Consider the following 25,382-nt stretch of genomic DNA (forward strand, 5'->3'; position numbering starts at 1 on the left):
ATATGGAACTGGCGGAAATGACTGGCAGAATCCGAGACCAGGGAGAAGAGTCGGTGGAAGAAGATTGGAAAAAGTTTAAAGATTATTTACAGAAATATTGTAAAATTAATGAATGTTAGAAAAATGTGGAAATGAAGTTATATGGCTTTAGTAGAAATGCTATAAGGAATTAAGTATAAATAGATTATTAGAGTATTAAAGGAAAAAATAAGGTTAGAATATGTTAAGATAATTATAGGATAGAAAACAGAGGAAGATGGAAAGGAATTGCTGAAACAATTAACAGAAGTGGAATACAAAAAGGGAGGTGTGAGGAGCTCGCTGAAATAAGTGAATGAAAGATAAGATATTGAAATTGTTTGGTGTGTTTTAAATTGTTTTTATTTTGTTTTGTTAGTTTAATTGTATTGTTCATTTTGTTTTGTAGTGTTTAAATTGTTGGAAAAGTAATAAATATTATTTTAAAAAAAAGGATGTGAAGCCTTCAAATATTCCATAGTGCCTCCACACAATGTATTTCACTCCTGATACCTTGTGTGGTCCTCAACATGAAGTTCCGGGTTCAACTTACTGATTTAGAAGAGATATTTTATTAACAAGCACACATGTACAGTATCCATCAAAGAAACTTAGTCTTCTTCAACTGGAGAAGCTGACAGTCTTGCTCTTAGGAGTCTACTCATCTTAAAGATACAATAAAATTTCTCAGCATGGGGAGTGTTGTTGTAAGGAGGCTGCAGAAGAGGGAGAGAGGAGGAGGTGTGGGAATGTGTATGTTAGGGAGATTTGATAAAAGTAAGGGGGAGGGGGAGGAGAAAAGGGAGCAAGAGCAAGAATGGGGATGCAAAGGAAGTTGTCAAAAAGGAGGGAGTAAGGAGGCATTGGGAGAGGGATGAAGATGAAAGCAGGGACATGAAAGGACCTGAAGAAATGGAGGAGATGGGGTGAAGGGGAAAACGGATGCAAAGCAGAGCTGCAGAAAATAAGAGAGAATTGGCTTCAGAAATGGAGCTGCGAAGGTGAAAAGAGACCTCAGTAGTTGCATGGGATGAGATGGGAAGGGAAGGGGAAATGCTAGGGGGTTCATGTGTCAGGAGTGGCCAAGGGGTCACCGAGTGGAGGAAGCAGGGGGTGCAGCTGCTAATATTTTCCTATTTTCTTATGTGTTGCAACGGGGAACTGCACAGAGTTTATAAGGATGGGGATGTGTTGTAACCCCTATTATAGCCTCTTGATTGAGCTCTTTGACTCCTTCTGGCAGCTGAAAACTGAATGCCCTCAGCAGGCTGGTCAGGAAGATGAAGATTTCGATCTTTACCAGCTGCATTCCCAAACAAATGCGAGCCCCTAAAGAGGAGATATGAAGAAGGCAGTAAGTGAGCAATAATTTACTTTCCAGCACTGCAACCTGGCTCCCTCCCTCTCTCTCTTTTTTAAAAGATATTTATTGGAATTTTCAAAAAATAGAGAAAAACACACAAAAAAACAAAAAAACACACACATAGAATTTGCATTCCTTACTTTCAATAACATATTTCCCTGACTTCCCCACACTTCCCCTTCTTGTATTCCAGTTCAATTTTTAGTTCAGCAAGTTCTTATCCCCAAATTTTACCTTATTATATTTAATTCATTTTAGTTAACCAATTTTAACATAAACCTCAGTCTTTATACGTCAGTACTTATTCTTAATATCTTTTTCTAAGGTCAACCCCAATTCCCTTTCACGAGTTCCCCATTTTTATATAAGTAGCAAAACAAAATACAAAGAAACAAAGTATAATTGTACACCCTTTGGATTCCCAAAGCCCCACTCCCCGCCTTTCCCGGTTTCGAACCCCAACAAATGTCCATCAGTCTATCTGCTGTCAGCCTGGTGACCTCACGTCCGAGGCTCTTAATTCTCTCTCAATTCCTCTCTGCCGGTTTTTTTGATAGTCCTTTGTATTAGACACCAAATCTCGGAGAAGCTCTGTCCCAATAAGGTCCATGTTACTTCCAGCCAGACCTCTATATTTAAAAGTGTAGCCCAAATCTTGTTTCTTACTTCTTTTAAGTCCAAATGTCCCAAAAACTCCAGCTTCCACTTTAGTTAAGTTTGTAATCCATAGGTCTTCAGATCTCCACATGAGGAGATCTCTCCATTCCTCATTCTTCAATTCAAACCAGATTTTCATGATCCCATTCTTATTTTCCTTTATATCCATCTTAACAGGCCTCTGGCTCTCCTTAATCATCTGCGGCATTGTAGCTCCTCCTTCCTTTCCCTCCAAATCATCATATATCTCTTTCCCCACTTTCTCAAATTTCTCAGATTTCTTTTCTTGTTCAGCTGCAAAGATTTTTAGTTCAGCTACAAAAACTTTTTGTTCAGATGCAGAGACTTGAGTCAAGTCCCTTCCAGATTCAGTAAGTTTATTTACTGTTTCATTCAATGTTGTGACATTTGTAGCCAAAACATTACTTTGTTCTTGTAACTTTCCCAAGAGAAAGAAAACCCTCTCCAGTTCAGTCAGTATTTTTCCACTTGCAGCCATTCTTGTAATGTCCCAGAGCCCCCTCTAGAGGAGTTCTGGTTACTTAGTATTCCTTCCAGTTCCAATCCAAAAGTCAAATTAGCTTTTTCTCTTTGTTTTCAACAATTTATTACCTGAATGTAACAAATATAACCAGCAAAGACAACAGAAACAAAGTTCTCTTTTTTCCCCCCAGCTTTGACAGCTAGTTTGACAGCTGTCAAAATCTTCTATGTCTCTTCAACAGGCTCTCTCACGGATCGCTCCCGGGTCCTGGGGGGGGGTGACAGTTCCACTCTCAAAGTTAACTCTTATCCTCCAGCAAAATCGCTTATACTGTCAAAACGTGAAATTAATTACTTTTATCCACTAAAGAAGAAGGTGTTCTCTCAACCTTAGTTATCTAGTCCTTGCTTTAAGATGTTTACAAGGCGGGGAGACGGACTTCCTCTTTGCACCTTCCCTGATCGTGCCTAATCCAAAAGAAAAATTTTAAGTCCAATTTCCGTATTACTCACGGGTTGTTACTTTTAGTCCAAATGTTCAAAGGAAGAAGTCAGCGCTCTCCGACCATGGCATGTGGCTTCACTCCGTAGGGGAAGCAGTCGACTCACAGCACCGCACCGCTCCCTGTCCCCCGTTCCGAAGCCTTTAAAAAGGCTCCTTCGCGGGTCGGGGGGCGCAAATGGTGCCCGCCGAGTCACCAGGTCCACAGGCTTCAGCGCCTGTGGTTTCTGAGGGTCCCCGCGTCGCCGCCACGGCAGGACCCGTCCCCTACTGAGCCGATTCCCTCCGGAGCTCGGAGGGAATCCGCCATTAGCCGATCACGCTAACCCGGAAGTCCTGGCTCCCTCTCTCTCTAGCATCAGACAACAAAGAGAATGAACAAAGGACAATAGTCCCACTTCACAGAGCACAGTAACACAAACATCCTGTCTCCGTCACTTCCCACTCTGGAGTCAAAACATACACCGTCATGTGAAAGACAACAATCACATGACTGCAATCATGGATCAGGAATTCTAACATCCTCCCCCAATTCACGCACTGTGTTGCAGTCATCAGTGTAACTGCAGCAACCTTACAGATGTCATACACACAGTATACCCCTGTATCACCTGTTCCACCCTTGGAACTACCTGCAACTGGATTGGCCTTGGCCCTTACCATCTTGCACTTCTGACTAGTCTTGGCGTCATAGCCCTTCTGACTATCAGGAAGTCTCACACCTGGCTTTGTTGGGACTAGAACCCTAGCCACGTTCCTCTCTGAGGAATCAGTGTTGGCACACACGGCCTCTGGACGTGGTCCAGCTTCCTTCTCCAAGGAAACAGTGTCTACCCTTACAGCCTTTGGGCATGGTTTCCCGTCCCTTGAGGACAAACCCTGTGGCCCCTTTCAAGACTTCAGATTCCTAGACCTGCGTCGAGCCACTAACCACAGCTAAATCTGCAACAGCTGTGTTAGCAAACTCCTGAGCATACCTGGTGGGCATTTCACACTTTGTAGCTCTTCCTGATCTGCGCACCTGGCGCATCTCCCCCACTGTATCAGTGGAACTTACTTCAGTGTTAGCATCAGCAGCAGACTCTGTATCAGAGCCTTCCACAGTGGGGTAGCCTTGGAAAATACCCTTATTTTCCTCCCATTCTGCACTGCACTCAACGTCCCCAGTGAGTAAAATGAGCTTGGCATCAGGCCTCAGTACTATGTACAAGCCTTGCCCCAAGAAGAATCTTGGCTTCCTGCCTCATGTCAGACCCATCCATTTGGCATCCTGGCTTTTTCCGGGTTTATCTTGTCACAGTTCCCGTCAGAAACTCTGTCTGAATCCAGGGAAAGGCCTCGCAAACGATGCTTGCCAAGCGTATTGCTCTGTGACTTTGGAACCCACATGTCAAATCCATCCATTGGCATCTTGGCTTTTTCCGGGTTTGCCTTGTCATTGTCATCATCACCAATAGGGTGCCTTTGCAAGATATCCATATTGCCTCCCCCTTTTGCTTTTTCCTGAGCACTGGTACACCTGACCATCTTCGTGTCAGGTACTGGGAGACCCATGCACACATCCTGCATGAAAAGAATGGTTATCAGATATAACATCACATGTCTCTCCAAACTTCCCACCACCACCTATGTTAACATAACAACCTAGTAAGAACAAGCCATTTATAATGTCATTTTCGTTCTTCTGGATGGTTGCGTTCTGTTTGTTGCCATAAACAGAACAGCCACACTGCATCAGCTGGGCTTCTCAACCTGGAATGAAAAACACGTTAGACATCACAACGTTACAGCTTTTCAGTTCCACGGTCCAGGTGCTGTGCACCTCCAAGGAATCTCCACTCAACTGGTGGATCGGATCCTTCTGTGGCATACACGTGGTGAACCAGTTCCATCTTCCACAAAGGTGTGCCTCCACCTCAGAATCTAGCACAAAAGATTCTTGCACCTCTGCACTGGAACAGCCAGTCACCAAATCTGTGCTGAAGTTCTGCATCTCTGGCCTTGCTTCATGTCGCCTGTCAGAAATGCTGCAAGCCTTCCTGACTTCTGGAAGCTGTCCAAACTTCTCACATGAACCACTTTCCACTGCTTCGACCTTAGCAGTGCCACCTGCTGGTTGCAGTGATGGTTGGGATGACGTTGTAGCCAGATCCCCTTCTTCTCCTTCCGTTCTGGACAGTCCTCCCCCGGAACAGGAAACACCCCCCCTCATGCATTCAAGAAAACAGCTCTGCGTCTTCTCATCCATGATGCCTCCCTGAGATACTGCATCAGCTTTCCCTCAGGGCGTGACTTCTGGCAGTCTGCTGAGCCATTGCCTCCCACTGCATGTGGGTGTCAGAAACAGCAAATCTAACCCTCTGAACCTTTCTGGCATCCCGATCAGCCACCTCCGCCATCTTGAAGTGTCCATCGTGTGACACAGCTTCAATTCCTGCTGAACGTACACACTGTCTAACATCAGACATAGATTGTGTCTCAAACTGCTGGTACAGCTTTGGGAACAAAACACTGCTCCCCCACATTTCCAAACTCACAGGGAATGAATCAGAAGAATCCTATCTTCTTAAAGTCCATGTCTGCTACTTCTACGCAGCATCAGGGGAAATTGCTCCCTGCCCCATAGCTGAAGTTTCACATACAGCTATTGTTTTGGCAAAGTCTTGCCGCAGCAGGAATCCAACTTTTGCCTTCTACCACTCCCATTCTCCTCTCAGGAAAATGCTTCAGAAGCATCGGGATATGTCCTCCCTTTGTAACACATAAATCATGGCTACATTCTTGCCAAAGTCCTGCCGCATCAGGCCACATTTCCCTTCCCTCTATTTAACTTAAGGACTTGATTTTTACCCTTCCAAAAGGTCTGTTCCGCAGCTTAGTTCAAGATGGAACAAATTTTACTGTCCTTATCAGACGGCTATAAATCAAGCCTTCTTGTGCCGGCCTTAATTGCCTGGCAAGAACTTCAAAGGCTCCTTGCCTTCTTCTGTGCACGAGCCGCTGGCTTTGGCACAAAACAGTCCGGCCTGCCTTTACTTTCATTTTCAAGCACAGGCTTTACTCACAGTCTGTCTCCTCACAGCTTTTTTCCCTTCTGTCTCGGACGGTGCTTGCCTCACACTGCCAGTTCCAGGAGATTCCAACCGAGATAAAAACAGCCCCCGATTCTTCTTCTGCTGGCACTGGGTCTGTGGCCCCGATCCGTGGGCCCATAACCGTTGTCAGGACAACAATCCCATGACTGCAATCACGGAGCAGGAATTCTTTTTTTTTTTAATAGAATATTTATTGAAATTTTCAAAAAATAAAAAGAAAAGAAAAAACAAAAGAAAAAAGAAAAAAACACACACATATAATTACAGTCCTTTCTTTCAATAACATATTTCCTTGACTTCCCCACATCTCCCCTTCTTGTATTCCAGTTCAATTTTTAGTTCAGCAAGTTCCTATCCCCAAATTTTACCTTATTATATTTAAATCCTTTTGATTAACCAATTTTAACATAAACCTCAATCTTTATGCATCAATACTTATTCTTAATATCTTTTTCTAAAGTCGACCCCAATTCCCTTTCACGAGTTCCCCATTTTAATATAAGTAGCAAAACAGAATATATGCAAGAAAAAACAAAGTATATTTGTACAGCCTTTGGATACCCAAAACCCCACTCCCCACCTTTCCCGGTTTCAATCCAACAGATGTCCATCAGTCTATCTGGTGTCAGCCTGGTGACCTCACATCCGAGGCTCTTAAATCTCTCTCCTTTCCTCTCTGCCGGTTTTTTTGATAGTCCTTTATAATAAACACCCAATCTCGGAGAAGCTCTGTCCCAATAAGGTCCATGTTTCTTCCAGCCAGACCTCCATATTTAGAATTGTGATCCAAATCTTGTTTCTTACTTCTTTTAAGTCCAAGTGTCCCAGAGACTCCAGCTTCCACTTTAGTCAGGTTTGTAATCCATAATTCTTCAGATCTCCACATGAGGAGATCTCTCCATTCCTCATTCTTCCATTCAAACCAGATTTTCATAATCTCATTCTTTTTTTCCTTTATATCCATCTTTACAGGCCTCTGGCTCTCCTTAATCCTCTGCGGCATTATAGCTCCTCCTTCCTTTCCCTCTAAATTGTCATGTATCCCTTTTCCCACTTTCTCAAATTTCTTTTCTTGTTCAGCTGCAAGAGTTTTTAGCTCAGATACAAAGTCTTTTTGTTCTGGTACAGAGGCTTGAGTCAAGTCCCTTCCAGTTTCAGCAAGTTTATTTACTTTTTCATTCAATGTTGTAACATTTCTAGCCAAAACATTGCTTTGTTCTTGAAATTTTCCCAGACGAAGAAAAATCTTTTCCAGTTCAATCTGTATTTTTCCACTTACAGCCATTCTGTAATGTCCCAGAGCCCCCTCTAGGGGAGTTCTGGTTACTTAGTATTCCTTCCAGTTCTAATCCAAAAGTCAAAATAACTTTTTCTCTTTATTTTCAACAATTTGTTACCTGAATGTAACAAATATAACCAGCCGAGGCAATAAAAACAAAGTTCTCTTTTTTTCCCCAGCTTTGACAGCTAGTTTGACAGCTGTCAAAGTCTTCTATAGCTCTTCAACAGGCTCCCTCACGGATCGCTCCCGGGTCCTGGGGGGGTAGCAATTCCCCTCTCAAAATTAGCTCTTATCCTCCAGCACATTCACTTATACTGCCAAAACGTGAAATTAATTACTTTTAACCTCTCACGAAGAAGATGTTCTTTCAACCTTAGTTATCTAGTCCTTGCTTTAAGATGTTTACAAAACGGGGAGACGGACTTCCTCTTTGCGCCTTCCCCGCTCGTGCCAAATCAAAGAAGAAATTTTGATATCCAATTTCCGTATTACTCACGGGTTGTTACTTTTAGTCCAAATGTTCAAAGGAAGAAGTCAGCGCTCTCTGACCATGGCATGGGGCTTCACTTCGCGGAGACGGGTAAACAGCTCTCAGCTCCACGCCGCTCACCCCCGATCTGTTCCGGAGCCTTTAAAAAGGCTCCTTTGCAGCGGGGGGGGGGGACCGCAAATGGAGCCCGCCGAGCCTTCAGCTCACAGGCTTCCCCGCCTGTGATTTTTTTCGGGTCCCCGCTTCGCCGTAGCGGTAGAACCCTAGCTCCACGAAGTCGATTTCCTCCGGAGATCGGAGGAAATCCGCCATTACAGTCGCTGGCGCTGACCGGAAGTCCACGGAGCAGGAATTCTAACAGGGCCTTGTGTGAGCGGAAGGGCAGAGAGGATTGCCCAGGGCTAGAAGCTGGGGCAAGAGGGTCTAGCTCCCAAGTGAGAACTGGGAGGACTCACTTTTCTGTGTGCAGAATAAGGGTGAAGATTTACTCTTGATAGAGGACTTTGTAATTTACTTTTCTTCTTTTCTTTCTTTACTTCCTTTCCTCATCTTTTTTCTATTTTCCCTTTTAGTTTAGTATGATTTTTATTGTGACTAATGTATAAAATTTCAATAAAACTTGATTTTAAAGAATGAAAGGAAAACATTGGTCAACTGCCCAAATCAGTAATGCAGAAAGGGGTTAAGACCATGGAGTAACCTGTCCTGCCAGGTTTACTTCAGACCTATTGTTCTCCCTCAGGCCAACTGAGGAGCTCACTGGGTAGAGAGGTCTGATGTAGTTACTCCAAGCTCAGACCACATGGTTCTTACAAGACACTCTCATGTTCCTATACCAATTATTTAGCTTTTACCACTGTTTGTAACTAAGCCAAGTTTTACTACCTGTGCGATGCTTTCTGACACTTCAGGTGATTTACAAGAATACTTTAGAAGAAGAAGAGTTTGGATTTGGTATCCCGCTTTATCACTACCCGAAGGAGTCTCAAAGCGGCTAACATTCTCTTTTCCCTTCCTCCCCCACAACAAACACTCCGTGAGGTGAGTGGGGCTGAGAGACTTCAAAGAAGTGTGACTAGAAAGGTGACAATCCACACACAGAGAGAGAGATAATCATACAGTTGGAAGAGATCCCAAGGGTCTTCGAGCTCTATGCCCTGCAATGCAGGGATCTTTTGCCCAACGTGGCACTCGAACCCATGAACCTGAGGTTAAGAGTCTCCTGCTCTACCGACTGAGCCATCTCGTACTTTGGGCTGCTTTGTTATGTGAAGTATTATTGAGTACTCAAAAAGAGCTGGGTACTGTCAGAAATTATCTAGGTAAATGTTTTATCCGTGTTAGCAACAGTTCTTTTCCTTTGAAGAGTTGGAAGTATGTCTACAATAGTGTCGTGCAATTCATTTTTAACAGACATTTTGTAAGCTCTCTGTTAGAGTTGCTTTTTAGCCCAACATTTTTGTCACACCTCTCATAAGCATGCTTCAAACCAGTGGCATGGAAGATATTGTGAAAGTATAATGTAAAGTTATCATTGTGGAACAAATCAGTATGGTATTTTTGTAAGCTTCATTTAGACCTATCTGTGTATTGTTTTACCATTAATTACATAAAAAAACTGTCAACTTCCATCATAATGTCATTTTCTTTGATGAAACCTTTTATTAAGAAATAATAAATTAAATATTGTATTTTCTGTGAAAGAATTCAATACAAGGTGAAGTGTGTGAGGAATTGAACGGGGGCGGGGCATGGAGGAGAGGAGGAAAGAAGAGCTAATTTGTCTGTGGCTAGGGTGCGTAATCTGGACAGTTCTGTCAGAGGCACAAGATCACCTAGCTATGGCTCTGGCCCCAAGCCACCAACCCAGAGATCCCCTTAACTTGCCACTGCCTTGCCCCATTCTGCTGACCAGCACTGCCACTCCAGCCAGAAAGACGCTGCTACTGCTCTGGCCCACTCCCTCATGTGCTGCTGCTGATGTCATTTTCTGAAAGCAGACAGATAAGCACATCTACAGATCACAACATAGCTTGGTCTTCTGTATTTACCTGCACCAAACGGCAGATATTCTTCTCTGTTCACAAATTGTCCATCCTTGTCCAAGAAATGATTTGGGTTGAACTCTGCAGGTGTCTCCCATCGTGTGGGATCAAGAAGAACAGAGCGTAGATCAGGAACAATAATAGTCCCCTGCAAGTGATTTGAAACAAGTGATTTGGAATGCATTCAGATCAACACATTTCTGGATTGTCCCACACTATCCCAAGACTAATCATTGCAGAGACCTGTGTGATTTATTATTATTTTTTGGGGGGGGTTGGTTTTGTATTCTTCACCTTAACAAAATTTCTGTACAGGCAGGAACACAAGAGGGCTTTCCGCCACCTCTTTTAAAATGAAAGCTCACAACCCAGGTGAGACCTCTGGATACTTCAGGCTCCTCCCCTGCCACAATTGCCCCATGGAATGGCACTTGCTGATGGTGAAACATGTCTGCAGATGGAGCTCCTGCTCTTGCCCTTCAGATTTTTGACTAGACAGGAAGTTCCTGTATGGCTGGCTGCATCTCTCAGTATGAAACCTTCTGCTGCTCTTTGCTCTTGGGCTACAGGAGTGCAGCTGTATCACACTTTTATACCTTGGGAATGAGAAAACCACACAGCTTGAAATCCTTTGTACATTGCCTAGGGAACCCCAAAAAACTGACGTATTTAAAGCGCAGTATTTCATGAATCACAGCATTGGTGTAGGGCAGTTTCTTCTTATCTTGATAGCAGATTGAGTGAGCAGAACCTATGACATCTTCTATTTCCTTGTGCATTTTATCTGAAGAGAATGATGGAAACAGAAGTTTTATTGTGAATATTGCTTTTTATTTCAGATGGACATTTATTTCCCTTGAACATATTCCATAATCCTCTGTGAATGAGTCCAGGTTTCTTGCATTTTTAGGTCACCTGGTCCTCCAAAGAGCTCGTCTGTGTACATGGTTCTTCCCCACTCTAGATCCCAGGTGTGAAAAGGCTGAAAGTGAAGCTCATCGCAGTTGTTTCTGGTTACCAGAGCTGGCTGGATTTGCTGAAGGGCTGAGATCAAAGGCTTCCTGTGTGTGTGTGCGTGTGTGTGTTCTAAATCCCCTGCCCTCAATATTTCCTACTTAGTTTCATTAATCCTCATTTCCTCATTTCCTCTTTGGCTAGCATCACTCATATAAAGGTAAAGGTAAAGGACCCCTGGATGGTTAAGTCCAATCAAAGGCGACTATGGGGTGTGGTGCTCATTACACTTTCAGGCCTAGGGAGCTGGTGTTTATCCACAGACAGCATTCAGGGTCATGTGGCCAGCATGACTAAACCACTTCTGGCACAACTGGACAGCATGATGAGTGCCAGAGCACACAGAAATGCTGATTACCTTCCCACCGCAGCACTACCTGTTTACTTACACTGGCATGCTTTCAAACTATTACTTTGGCAGAAGCTGGGACAGAGCAATGGGAGCTCACCTGTCATGCAGATTCGAACTGCCAACCTTAGTTTCACAATGGAGGCCCATCCACTGCACCAACCCTCTCCTATCCCAATTCCATTACACATTCAGACCCTCCATCTCTACCTGTCCCAGTAATCATAGACTGGAAATGTCCTGTGGGAAGAGGGCATTTTTATTTCTGAAATTTATATGTTACAGAAACTATGTAGGAAAATATTGGTGAGGGAAACTGATCTTTCCAGACATGAAAGTCATGAAAGTCAATAAAATTTGCCTTCCATAATTTCCATCATAAACTCACATTTAACTCTTTCCAATATGAAACCTTTAAAGAATTATGGTCCACCCTAGTGATCAAGAGAAGCCCTGGCTCTCCTCTCTCACCTTGGACATCTGGATGACTTGTCAGGAGGAGAAGTGCCCATTTCAGAGAAGCCGTTGTTGTGTCTGACCCTGCTATGAAGAGCTCAGAAATACACCGAGCCAAGTTTTCTTCATCATAGGTGGACTCCGGGTCATTCTTGCTCTTGTGTTGAAAATGGGGGAAGTGACAAGTCATTTACACACATTACAGTTTGTCCTTCAGCACTTACTTTATTTTATTTCCCCCATGTGATGGGATGGTGAGCTGCTTGTGCGTAAAATCCTGATCCCTCAGAGTTTGGCTAAGTTCCCAAACCTCTGTCTGTGATGGAGCTCCTTAAGCATGGCTCCATCAATCGCTCGTTGAATCGGACAGTGGGCGTTTACGGAACTTCTTCCAGCATAAAAGCTCCTTAACGGAAACGCGTCTTCTGGACTCTCGGCGTGACAGTTTCCGCCGAGGAGTGGGTGTCCCTACGGGAGGTCCTGAAACCTCCCCACTGTTCTCGCTTGAAGTGTCTCTGAGCCCTCCCTCCGACTCACTTTCCCTTGGAACTCCACTTCTCCCCCTGCTGGTCCCCTCCTCCGCTGAGTGGTCTCTCTCACCCTCCATGAGCCCTTTCACCTCCTTCGTCTCAGATGACAGTTCCCTGACACCCCACTTATTACCATACCACCCACACATGCTTCATGAGGGGTGGGGTGTCCTCTTACACTGCCTGAGGTGAAATGGGAAGGCATTGCCACCATCGCCGTACTGTTGCTGAAACCTGTCTAACTAGGTTGCACAACAGTGCCCACAAAGTGACAACAACAAAAGGGAGCTTGGTAAGATATTGAAAGATTTTGGTGAAATCTTGCCAGAAGCTGCCCCCTTTGCTTCTCCACTAGCAGCTGGCTAGGCAGCACATCCCCAGAGATGCCTCCTGTTGGCATTTCACTGCCCAAAGCAGCTCTCATAGCCTGCCTCATGGGTGGACCGGCCCTCCGCTTCATAGCTGGTTATGAAATGAAACCCACGCACACTCTCCTCTGTATATCGCAGTAGCTGCTGGTGCTAGATTTCAGGATCTGTGAGTTGGCATAATAACCCAATACTGGCATGAAGAGAGGGATCCAACGGAAACTCTGCCAGCAGATATTCAAAATGTGTGCTACATATTTCACTGCCTAATGGTCACCACCATATAATAGTTGAGCTCCTTTTTTCAAATCAGTCCCAAAGCATTTCCCAAAGTTTCCTGCTTGGCAGGGGGTTGGACTCGATGGCCCTTGTGGTCTCTTCCAACTCTATGATTCTATGATTTTATGATTCATTCACCACATAATAGTCACAGGGCATTGTAAGCGTGCATGAGAATGCCTTGCCCCAATTCGGACTACCTATTATCCTTACTGTACCTGTTCACACGCATTCTGTGCATCCTAATCACACCAAAAACAGTTAGTAACAAGTAATAAGCATTATAAACATAATTATGTTTCTTCATAAAGACTGTTTCCTTAATTAAGGGTTGTTCCTTGGTTTTTCACCAAATAATCTTGCACCCCCCTTTTTAAAAAAGAATAATTAGCATAAAAATGTGACAATTATGTGGTGAAATATGGTACTTACCGCTAAACATATTTAACCATTCGTTTGTCATTATGATAAACATTGTTCACAGAAGGAAAGATGAATATATATTTGTCCTTTCTAGTATATTCGTTTGTCATTATGATAAACATTGTTGAAGCAATAGAATAATAAGCAATAGAAACATAATTGTGTTTGTTATGTCCTCGCATAAGGGTCGTGCCTTTGTTTTTCACCAAATAATCGTCGCATAATTGGCATAAAAAGATGAATATTTTGTTGAAATATGGCACTTACCACTAAACATATTTAACCATTTGTTTGTCATTATGATAAACATTGTTCACAGAGGGAAAGATGAATATATTATATATAAATATATGAAGATAGATGAAGATGAGATACATGAGACAGGGATTTGAAGTCATACTCTAGTTTATGAGCATTTTGTTTAGGATTTTCTATTTTTTCAGTCCACATTTGAATGTCAGATGAACATCAATCCAAAGAAATTTATGTACAGAGGGAATGCTCCATAGGCAAGACCCCTTAACACACTTAGGTTTCCAATTCTTTCCACTCACATTTTTAACAATGCTAATGGATGTAAACTCACTTTAGCAACTAAATTGACTATGAGAAATATTTGGGGGGAACTCAATGCCATTTTCAACTGAGATTCAGGAAAAAAGATACTGGTTTCCAGGCAAGAGATTAGTATTCACTTATAACAGGGAATATAATGATTCATTGGATGAGCAGTATTCAGCTTCAAAGCTGATACTTACTTTCTCCATCTGAAGCAGATAGAAATCAATGAGATCTTGTGGATCATGCAGAGACTGATTCTCCTTATGCTTCTCTATCTCCTCCTTTGCATATGAAATCATCATCTCTGAGCAGGACAAGGCCTTCTTGTGGGGCCCTGGGAGATGTTTCATGAGCCATGGGAGAATTTCATAAACCTAAAGGAAAGATAGCAGAAATATTGCCATTACCATGATGAAGCTTGATCACACCGTTTGTGCTTTGGATTAACACTTTAAAAAACATAATCTGCATTATTCTTCAGGGCTAGCATATTAATTTCTCACTAAGAAGGAAGGTGTCTGTCGCTTTTCTGGACTCTCACAATGATTGGGTTCTGTGAATTATCCCTAGCTGAAAATGTGAAAGAAAACTATGGCTCAAAATATTTTCCCAGCTCCCAGGCATCATTCCAAAACTGGGCACAATCAGGGGACCCCTCCTGGAACAAGTTAGTGGCCTTTTGTGGTAGGTGGGGGTCGGTGGAGAATAGGGTGCGGGAGGAATTCAAGTAAGCTCGCATTTAAAACCAAATTTGCCTAATACACAAATGGAAAGAAAGCCATCATTCAAAATGTGCATTTCTCCAATTTATAATTTTATTTCTTAAATCCCCCTGTTCACCAGTCAAGTAATACTGATCTTTCATCTCAAAAAATTAAACCTTGAAGAAGGGTGTTTTTCTTCCTTCCTTTTTTGTCTCCTTCCTTGTTTTTTCATTAATGATCAATTACTTACATTTTCTGAATATATAAGGAGCTAGAAAATAAAACTTGGACTAATATAAAACAGTGTTAGAAACTGAGATATGAAAGCTCCAAGCTAAATAGCACCTTAAACCTAGATTATGGGTGCAGCAATTGAATGTTTAATTGTGCCTATTTAATAAAAAGAATACAAAGCTGAAAATGAATGAACCGCAGCTAAAATCTTATATTCATTTTTCACATGGTCTAGTCCTCATCTGAAAACTGCAGAAAACAAAGCCATGCTTCCCCTACCTGACCCCCTAATATTCTTAAGAGAGTCTCTTTTCCAGTCTTCAGAGAGAGGTTGGAAGTGAGGAGTCCTCCTTTCCTTCCATTCTGCAGTTTTAATCTGAAATCTTAGGCTTAGTACTGTACCCAGAGCTCAGAAACTGCTCACACTAATGAAATTCCTTGTTCCAAATGCACCTAGTATGCTGATATAAAGTTGCCTGTAGTTTCCCAGTCAAGTGGTGTGTACGAAAATGAAAAATGGGTTATACAGAAGGAAGCTGCTTTCCTTAGCAGTAGGAATAGTGCTTGAGTTGCTGGTCTCTCTTTCATTAAAAAAAATTCCAGCCAAGTGGTGGCTGCAGGGGCCTCACCCTGGACACCATCATCATTGACACTGCTAAGTGGGCAGAGAGTAGACACATTTAGTTTTCCATGACGGCAACAAAACTAAGTAATTCCCTTCTTGAGAAGATTATTTGGTTCCCCTCTCTTCCCCTTGGTGGGCTCTAGATGACCTATTCTGAAGGTCATTGTTCCATTTTTAACCAACTTTCTTCCAAAGAGTCTCCTGCGGTGGACAAAGTTTTCTTACTCACGTTTTTTATCTCAATGATAATCATGAGAAATTGCTCAGGCTGTGAGATTGTAAGTGGCCTTTATCTCAGATCAATTTAAACCTGATCTCACTTCTCCAACCTTCTATCCTCTATCATAATGGATTCCAAAATACTGATTTGTGGTATTAAGCCCCTGATTTGTGGTATTAAGGGACACCTGTTTGGCTTAGTAGGAACGAAAATGACTACTCATGGGACTTCCAGTTGGTCGCGAAGCCGGGAGCAAGCAGGATTCAGCCCTTAGGGGAGAATCCAGCTTTTCAGAGGGGGGAAAGGGGGTATTGCAAGGGCCCCGCAAGCTCCCAAAAACCTCAGAAGGCAGGTTCCCAGCAAGCCGAGAAGCGGTCTCTCCGCTGCCTGAAACGCTCCCTTTGGGAGCCGAAAGATCGGCAAGATCAAGACACTGGCGCGGGATGCCATTTTCTACTCTCGAGAAGCGCAGCCTCAAGCTTACCCGGCACAGTGATCGATTCTTAAAAAATTAAAAATCCGGATTTAATTGGTTTAAAGAAGATAAAAATTAAAAGAATTAGAGCAATTCAGAAGCAGCGGGGTGGAAAAAAGGAGGTCAGCCCAGACTGGGATTCAACTTATATGCAAGAAGTTCCTATGGAACAACAAAGCAGTGAGTCTTCCTACAGTGGAGCTTTTTAAATTTATATAAACACTTTGCTTAACTTAAGACTATATATAATAATAATAAAAATGGGGTAAAAAACCCTTACCATTGGGGTGGTTTGTCTGTCTGAGGATCTCTGAGACGGCAGGAGGAGAAACTACTTTCACTTTTGGGAAACTGTGTAATTATAATTAAGAAGCCTCTTTTTTAACTTTTAAGTTTCTATCTGTGTGCCAGACAGCAGCATTTCTGGGGAACTGCTAAGCCTGAACAAAAGAGAGAGATATTTTTAATGGTAATTTTCATTTTATCTTATTTTGTTGGAGAAGAGCAGAGAAGAGAAAGAGGATTACTTTACCCACCCCACACCCCCACCCCAGTTTCCTGTCTTCTATTTTTTTACTTTTTGTGACAGTCTGAGATTGGATTGTGGGACTGAGAAGGTTTTAACTCCTTTTTCCTTTTTTTGTGGTGACAGACTTGGGTTTTCTTTTATATATATATTATTGATACTCTTCTTCTCTCCTGGTTATTTTTATTTTTTATGGACTGGTTGTTCTGCGAACTGGACTAAGTTATTTTTGTTTTGGTACTCTTTCCTTCCTCTATTTATGTTTGGCAACCCTGTTGCTGTATTTCAGTCGTAAAACTTTACAGTGGATTGGCTAAGCAAGTGGCAGAAGAACTATTTATTGTTTTTCCTGTTTCATCATTTTGTTATTTGGATCTAAATTGGATTATAATTTCCCTGCTTTGACACTGTGGTGGATTGGCCAAACAAGTGGCAGAAGAATAAAATTTTGTTAATTTTTTTATTACTTTTTTATTAAAAATTGCATATATCTGTGGATTATAATTTTCTCTCTCTCGTTGTTGTTTACCTGCTACATTGCATTGGCCAAACAAGAGGCAGAAAGGATATAATTGGTGTCCATTCTTAGTATTGGTGGGTCACATCTAGTGGTGAGGAATAAAATAACATCTAAAATAATAGAAGTATAATGGAGAAGACACAGAAAAATGTTGGAGAAGGGGGAACACCATTGGAGAGGAGGGGATCGAAACAAGAAAGTGAATATATAGGAGTTATTTTTAGAATGTTTGCAGAAATTAAAAAAGACATCAAACAAAGTGAAAAAAATGGAGACTAGATTGGAATAGATGGATAAAATTTTTGATATCACTGTCAATGAATTGAAAGGTCAGATGAGGGAGATAACTAAAAGAACACAGAGTTTAGAAGAAGGAATGAAGCGAACGAAACAGGAAGTAAGAGATATGAAAAAGGAGGAAGAGAAAGTCAAAGGAGAAGTTTCAGAAATTAATAATATTCAGGAAGAACTGTGGGATGTGATTGCTATGAATGAACTGAGGCAAAGAGAAATGAACTTGAGGTTTAGATCAGTCCCAGAAGTACAAGGAGAAAACATCTTGGAGAAATTAACAACAGAAATTGCATAACGGTTAAGTATGGAAGTGGAGGAGGTTAAGAAGATGATACAGAATGCATTTAGGATTAGAACAAAGACTACTAAAGCAAATAAATTTCCAGGAGATTGATTGATTATATTCAAAGATAGAGAGATGAGAAATTTAATTCTGCAGAAAAATAGAGAAAAAAGATTATGCATTGATGGAGTATTTACGATCATTTTTAAAGACGTCCCACTTCGGTTGTTGAAAAAATGTGACCAATATAAACCACTGACACAGATGCTAAGGAAAAATGGAATTGAATTTAAATGGGAATTTCCAGAAGGAATTTTGTTTTATTACAAAAAAAGAAATTTAAATTTAAAAATGTAGGTGAAACGCACAAATTCCTGAGGATATACAAAGAGTTGGGAAAAGGAGATGAAGCAGCAGCAGCAGGACCAGCAGGTCCGGAAGAGGAAGATAAAGATAGTATTGAAGGAGTATTGTATTGAAGGAAGAAGAAGGAGGAGGACAAGTTTAAAGACTTTTAAAGAGAACTTAAAATGGCAATGAAATTATGGACTTGGAATGTTAATGGCATAAATGACAAAAAGAAAAGGAACAAAATTGAACATTCCCTAAAGAAAAAAATTTGGATATTATTTGTTTACAAGAGACACATGTGGCTAGGAAACATAGAAGAGTACTGATTAATAAAAAACTGGGAAATGAATTTAGACAAGAGCAAGAAGAGGGGAGTGGTTTTGTATATAAAAAATAAATTTGAAGCTCAGCAAATCTTCAAATATGAAGAAGGCAGGATAATAGCGGTACAAGTCAGGTGGCAAGGCGAGAAACTGATAATTGTCAGGTAGCAAGGCGAGAAACTGATAACATCAAAGAATATGGACCTTTTTCAGAATGGAATAAAAAAGATCTGGAAGGATGAAATTATCATTTTGGGGAAAGATTTCTGCTATTAAAATGAATGTGCTACCAAAGATGTTATTTTTGTTTCAATCAACTCCAATAATCAAGGGGGCAGCAATTTTAAAGAGTGGCAAAATGTAGGTAATATAGAAATTAAGAAATGCAGAATAAGTGATAAAGAATGGAAAATCATCAGAGGTGTTGACGGAAGTCTACAATATTGTATAAAATGAGAAGATATGTTGTATGACTGTTGAAACAAATATATTTAAAAAATCAATAATAATGTGTGTGTGTGTGTGTGTGTGTGTGTGTGTATGAAAATTACTCACAATATGACAAACAGTACTGAAAATTTTTAGGACAGACTCCATGGCTTCTATCAGCTTCTGGAACTGTTCATCTTCAAGAGCAAACCGGTGCCCAAAAGCCACAGCACATATCACGTTGGAGACTGAATTAGCGATGGGCATGGAGGGGTCAAGTGGTTGTCCTGCAAAATAAGGTTATTGTAATGTTAGTTCAGCTGCTCCTGTTCATATTGAGAGTGGGATTTCATCGTGGCCATGAGAAACTGCCGGGATGTCCATTAGGAACCAAGAAAAACATATCACATTCCTTTCTAAAATGAACAGAGGTAGTACACAAATATATCTCCATATGCCAGCTCAGCACCATCACCTAGCATCACATACCCTTTGAACGTGCAAAAACCTCCACAAGCTGATGGGCCTCCTCTGCTACTTGGTGCTCCATGCCTTTCTTCCCCAGCCCCAGCTTCCGCATAGTAACTACACCAAAGTGTCTCTGTTGCCTCCAGGTGTGACCATTTGATAATACAATACCTATGGAAAATCAATAAGAAATTATTACTTACAGAAATCAATGTAAAAAGTTGCCATCTCAGAACAATGCTTACTGAAGTTCATATCCTTGCTTGTAAGAGCTGCTTAGTCTCTCTAAAGCAAAGAATTACAAGATGATGCAGAAAGGATTCTGGGTACAAATTGGAGGGAATTTAAAGGGAAAAACTATCAAGCTTCTGGTAATGCTATTGGGAAAAGAATGGAAGTGGTAGAAATGGAAGTTCTTTTCCTTTTCTCTTGCTAAATTTCCCTACAGGAAATGCGATCACAAGATATACAACTGGGTGTAAAATAATGAATATACAAGTAAATAATTATGGATTATGATATATACTCAGAGTCGAGAGTGAATTTCATGCTCTTTATTCAGCTCATAGTGGTGAGGAGGAATGAAAGTTCCCCCAAAATATCTGCTTTATATACATTATTTACACAATGGGCTGCACGTGATTGGCTAATTCCAGGATTCTCCTGTAGGCCAATCAGGTTGTGGATTCACTTCCACCTAGAGCTGGATTGGGTGGCTCCTGCGGACCAATCATACTGCTGCATTGTTCTAGGACCAATCAGACTGCTGCATTCTGAATCCTATTTTGGATCCTATTCAACTCAGTACATAACAGATTATTTTTTAAATATATGACTATAGCGGAAAGTTTCGTGTTTAAATAAAAATGAATGATTTATTGTTTTTAAACATGGAGTAATGGTTCGAATTGGGGGGGGAGAGAGATAAAGTCATCATACTGAGGCATCTGATCAAGATCTGTATTATGAGGCATCTGATCAAGATCTGTATTTAAAAATGAGCTTAATATATATATATATATATTTGCAGATGCTTGTGTGTTTTAAATGCCAGGCAGAAGACCAGCTGTCTAAAAGACTGGCAGGTGTTTATCTTCCTGTTCAAAGGCCCCACTGATCTATAGCAATATTTCAGGGTTGTAAAAGGAAATTACAGGCTGGGAGCAAAAGGTCACACTGACCATACAAATTACAGAATACAATCAAGCTGCAAAAACAATTACAATTAAGAATTGGTAAATAGTAAGAATTATTGTGCCTCCCATTAAACTTGAGCCACATTTTCATAAGGTTAAAAGGGCAGAGCTTTGGTAACCATATACCACTGTGTCTCTCATTTATTTGTCTGACAAATAAATTATTATTTTAATTTCTCTATTGCTGCGTTGAATATTTCATTCCAGCTAAGCGTTAACCACAAGCAGGGTGCTACAATACAAGATTGGAAGAGGACTATTCTTGACACTTAGCGATGTCTGGGGCTGACGATGTTCACCTAGCAGAACAAGGAACAGCTGGATATTATCCTGGAAAACAGTTGGATATCACACTGGAATGAACACCTAAAATATTATGAATAAATATAATTTACAGACGAAGAATCAGAAGTTGTCTTTATTTATTTCTCTCTTTCACTCTTCACGTTTTAATTATTATTTTCGTCTTCTTTTAGCTATTTTGCTTTTGCTTATGTTTTGTTTTGTTTTGCGATGTCCTCTGCCCTGGGTTAATGAGGGTACACACATGAAGGTGATAGCTGGCCTGTGTGAGAGGCAGAGAAGGAAATATCTCCCAGGGTGGGAGACTGGGGGAAGAAAGGGAAGCACCCAGGTAAGAGTTGGGAGGGTCCACTCCCTTCTGTGTGAGACAAGAGTTAAGACCTACCTTTGAGAGAGAGAGCTTGGCATTCCTCTATCTCTCTCTCTTTTTTGTTTTTGTTATTTATTTAGATTAGTTAGTATGCTGAAAAGCTTCAACAAACAAACAAACTCAATTCAACCAATTTTCCCACACTCTTTTTAAGGATATAATGTGTGATGTCAACCAGTTACTACTTCTACTGGCCCGCCAGACGGGGCTTTTATTGAGGGTGCATTCTGCACCATATTCTTGACAAGACTGTAGTGCATCAATGGTGGGTGCGGGTTATATTCAGGCCAATACCATATTATTATTATTGTAATTGTCAAACCTGTGTTGTTGAACGTAATCCGTTCAACCAAGTGGTGGCTTCCGATTGGTTGCAGGAGCTTCCTGCACTCAAGTGGAGGCTGTGTTGGACGTTCGGCTACCAAAAAACATTTAAAAAAAATGAGCATTTACTTCCGAGGTTTTTGACTTTTGGGAGCCGAAAAGTTCCAAAATGGAGGCGTTCGAGATCTGAGGTTTGACTGTATTTATTATTACAGTTATATCCCATTCATCCTCCCAGAGGAACCGAGCGCTGAAAAGAAGCAAAACTGAGAAAGATTTCAACAGAAAAGTGTAGTGATCAGGTAGGATTGCTCTGAGGAATTATAACAAATATAGAGTAAGCCATCTGTGTCAGCAATGAAAGCATTGCGTTGACTGGGTTTAAACTATTTTGATATGATTCTTGATCAATCCACACCTCTGCATCCCTGTTCCATTTCTCTTTCTTGAAAAGTCACGTACACAGCCCAGTTGCTTAGACAGGCAGGTATCCTGGGTCATCAAAGATAGTGGGCAGCTTCTTTTGATGTAGCTTTTCTGATATGTTAATCTTAGGATGTTAATCTTAGGGCCAGGAAACAGGTCTCACATAAAGGTGATAATGATCGCTGGATATATTGATCTCAAGTTTTATAGGCTCTTTGTTCAACCAGCCCCTTGAACTTAGCTAATTGTCAGCCAGTGGCATAACATGATGGCTATGTCCTGCCCCCATGAGCAGTCAAGCCACTGCATTTTTTGCCAGACGCTGCTACAAGGGCAGCCCCAAATGCAGCACATTGTGTAATCCAGCCTAGAGATAACCAGCACATGGATGACAGTAGTTAGGCTATCCTGATCCAGAAACTACTTTCACTGTTTTACTAGCCAAAGCTGCCTTGCTGGCTGAAGCTGGTAGAAGGCATTAAGGTCACTGGGCCTCTAGCAGCCAAGATTTATGCAGGAGCACCCCTAGTCTATGAACCTGTTCTCTCAGGGGGAGTTCAACCCCATCCATAGCAGTAAACTGAACAATTGTCTAGACTCCACCCACCCTACCTCCATCTTACCAGGATACAGACTCACTTTTTGGCCCTCATCCAGTCCACCACCTCATCCAGCCAATGCAGGCACCAGTCTCCGAAAGTCATCTGGTATTTAATGTGGGTATCTTTCCCTCTTATGGAATTGCAACTTCTTTTAACCTGTGGCTTGGCAAGGTACCAATCTGATGTAGGCATCAAAGGCTTCAGCAGAAAGAACTCAGAGTTCAAGCTCTTCCTCCAGCATAGAGGGCCAAGACAGTAAATGCATTACAACAGGCAACAAACTTCTACCTGCAGTTGAATCTGGCTAGTTGCAATCTATCAGGGGTGCCAACTTGAATAAAATATCAGGAAGGGGGCAAGTGAGCCCCACCTCACATAATCAATTACATGATGTGGCTCACACCCACCATTAGAATGGCAATTGCCATGAACTTTGGCGGAGCCAGGCCCCTTCACATATTTTAGCGGGGCACTGAAGGGACCTCAGCCCCTAGTTGTTAGCTCCTAGGTAACCCATTCCTTTTGAGAGCAACAATAATAGAGAATCTTTGTTCTGGACAACCCTTTAAATGTTTCATCTTCGGAAAATACCTGTAGAAATTCTTATTCTTCACTACTTACCCTTTCCTTTTGCCACGGTCCTAAGAAAAGGAGTTTCTGGTCGCTCGTCTAATTCTTCAGAGTGATCAATGAGCGCTTCTTTCACTACTAGGAATCCAGACAGTACTACAATGGGTAGATGTCCCATCCATAGGGTGAAAATATTTCCATATTGCTTCCCCAGCTACCATTTGGGTCAAAAGAGAGGAGAGGAATTCAAAAAACATAGTTGGATATTTCAACTTAATACGAGAGCTTCAGTCTCCCTCACCTCTGCAGCTTCTCACTATGTGCAGTTCTCTTCCTATCATCTCTCCCCCTCCCTCCTCCCTCCCTCCATTTCAACCCTCACAGAACTCTAGCCCAATGGTTGCCATTAATTAGATTTTGAATTGATTTTAGAATGAATTGATTTTAGAATGCTGTGTTACTTTTATTGTTGTTAGCCGCCCTGAGCCCGGCTTCAGCTGGGTAGGGCGGGATATAAATAAAATTCTATTTATTTATTTTACTCTCTGCCGTCTATGTTGCCTCGGCCTAGGATCAGAGCAGCAGAGGCACTTCATAGTGACTAGCCCTTCTGTACCAGAATAGGACCTTGTCACAATTATTTTGTGTGCAAGGATGTGGAAACTGTAGCCCACCAGATGCTTTTGAACTGCAACTCCCATCATTGTTGACTGTTGGCCATGGTCGTTGGGGCAGATGGGCATCATAGTCAAAAACATCTGGTGGGTACCAGGTTGCCATAGGCTGCGCTAGAGCACTTGGTCAGGTTTCAGGCAAAATGTCAGGTAGCACCCGGATGTATAGCAACACAATGGAAAAAGCTCAACAATTTTTGTGGTTTCCTAAAATATGGAAACCCTAGTTTACTGCGGAGAAACGTTAAGTATTTGGTATTTACGGTAAATTGTTTTTTTATAAGTGCTTCTAGTTGGAGTAAACAAGATGAAAATGTCCCCAGGCTTCAGAAATTGAATAGCAAATGAAGGTTAGTACCTGTTGAGAGGCTGCCATGAATGAATGCTGAGGACCTATGTGGTCAGTCTTTTTTTTGTAATAATATTTTATTCTTTTTTTCCATATAGAAAGTTACATTTGTTACTCAACAATTATATTCCAATTCAACAAAACAAGTGACTTCCCACTCACCCAACATCATTGTTTATAACTCAAATTACATACGATTGCATTTTAAAGTTCCATCTTATCTAATTTCATCCTCTCCAACATGTTTCTTAATATATTCTGCTGTTTTCTTACACTTCAAACCCCGCTGTGGTCTTTGCATATGGGAAATAACTTTTTATATAGACCGCTAAGGTTTTCCAATCTTCTTTAAAAGATTCTAAATTTGTATCTTTTATCAATATTTGCCATCTCTGCATATTCCAAGATTTTCATAAACCATTCTTCCTTTGAGGGTGTTCTCTCCTCCTTCCTCAGTTTAATAGTATACAATAAATATTTTTGATCAGTTGTTTTTAAAGCACATTTTCAACTTTTATATGGTTTTGTGCTTTTCATATTAATAATAATATCCTTTATATTATTACTATTATTTGTATTGCTTACAGTTTCTGACAACAGAGGCTTATGGCATTTACCATTTTAACCCATGCTATTATTTAAGTTTAAATATCACAATTGTTGGGGGAAATAGATAATTGCTGACATCAGACTGAGTTATTACTAAACAATAAGTACCTGAACAAGAGTATTTTCATGAATCTTCAATCCAAACCTCCATATGGCTCCAACGAGAGGAAGCTTAAGAGGGCCTGGAGGATAATGCCTGTTTGACCAGAGCTGTTTCAGGTAGTGCAGAATCAGAAGAGCCACCAGCAGAGCAATCAAAAGTGCCCGTATCTCCATCCTTCTCTTGCTGTCTCTTTCTCCTTAATTCTTTCTAGGTTGCCTGGTCAGGTTCAACTCTCTTTCTCTAAGGAGTTTTTGCTTTCGTCAAAGACATCAGCAGTACTCTCTGTTTTTATATGCTCAGTTCTTGAAAACAAATAATCAAAAAGGGGTGTGACACCATTTGCAAGTAGCCTTGGAACGTGACTGCAAGTCATGTAATACAATTGAACACTATAATCAGTCTTACATGGGTCACGCAAATGAGAGGGTGTTTGATCAATATAAATTGTAATTAGAATCCAAGCTATCTTAAGACCATTTTTGTGACACA

General features: G+C 41.3%; 1 protein-coding gene across 1 annotated transcript; it reads right to left on the reverse strand.

Annotated features, from left to right (window-relative positions):
- Window positions 1–571: 571 nt before the first annotated feature.
- On the reverse strand, window positions 572–25,164 carry LOC310762211 (cytochrome P450 2J2-like). The gene is made up of 9 exons (XM_083612905.1): window positions 24,899–25,164; window positions 23,210–23,372; window positions 19,389–19,538; window positions 19,026–19,186; window positions 14,113–14,289; window positions 11,770–11,911; window positions 10,532–10,719; window positions 9,942–10,083; window positions 572–1,347 (listed from the first exon to the last, which is right to left on the reverse strand). Exons 1-9 carry the CDS (start codon window positions 25,064–25,066, stop codon window positions 1,160–1,162), a joined length of 1,479 nt encoding a protein of 492 aa, XP_083469031.1. The 5' UTR covers window positions 25,067–25,164; the 3' UTR covers window positions 572–1,159.
- Between the last annotated feature and the right edge of the window lie 218 nt (window positions 25,165–25,382).

The sequence above is a fragment of the Podarcis filfolensis genome (assembly GCF_964270895.1).
Source record: "Podarcis filfolensis genome assembly, chromosome: 5".
In the NCBI taxonomy this organism is placed as follows: Eukaryota; Metazoa; Chordata; class Lepidosauria; order Squamata; family Lacertidae; genus Podarcis; species Podarcis filfolensis.

Excerpts from the sequence above, each read along its gene's own strand:
- LOC310762211 (XM_083612905.1), bottom strand. The coding sequence starts at position 25,066 with ATGGAGATACGGGCACTTTTGATTGCTCTGCTGGTGGCTCTTCTGATT. Across the intron at positions 19,539-23,209 it reads GACCGTGGCAAAAGGAAAGG|GTATTGTATTATCAAATGGT; the intron begins GTAAGTAGTGAA and ends GATTTTCCATAG. Across the intron at positions 14,290-19,025 it reads TCAGTACTGTTTGTCATATT|GTTTATGAAATTCTCCCATG; the intron begins GTGAGTAATTTT and ends TCTTTCCTTTAG.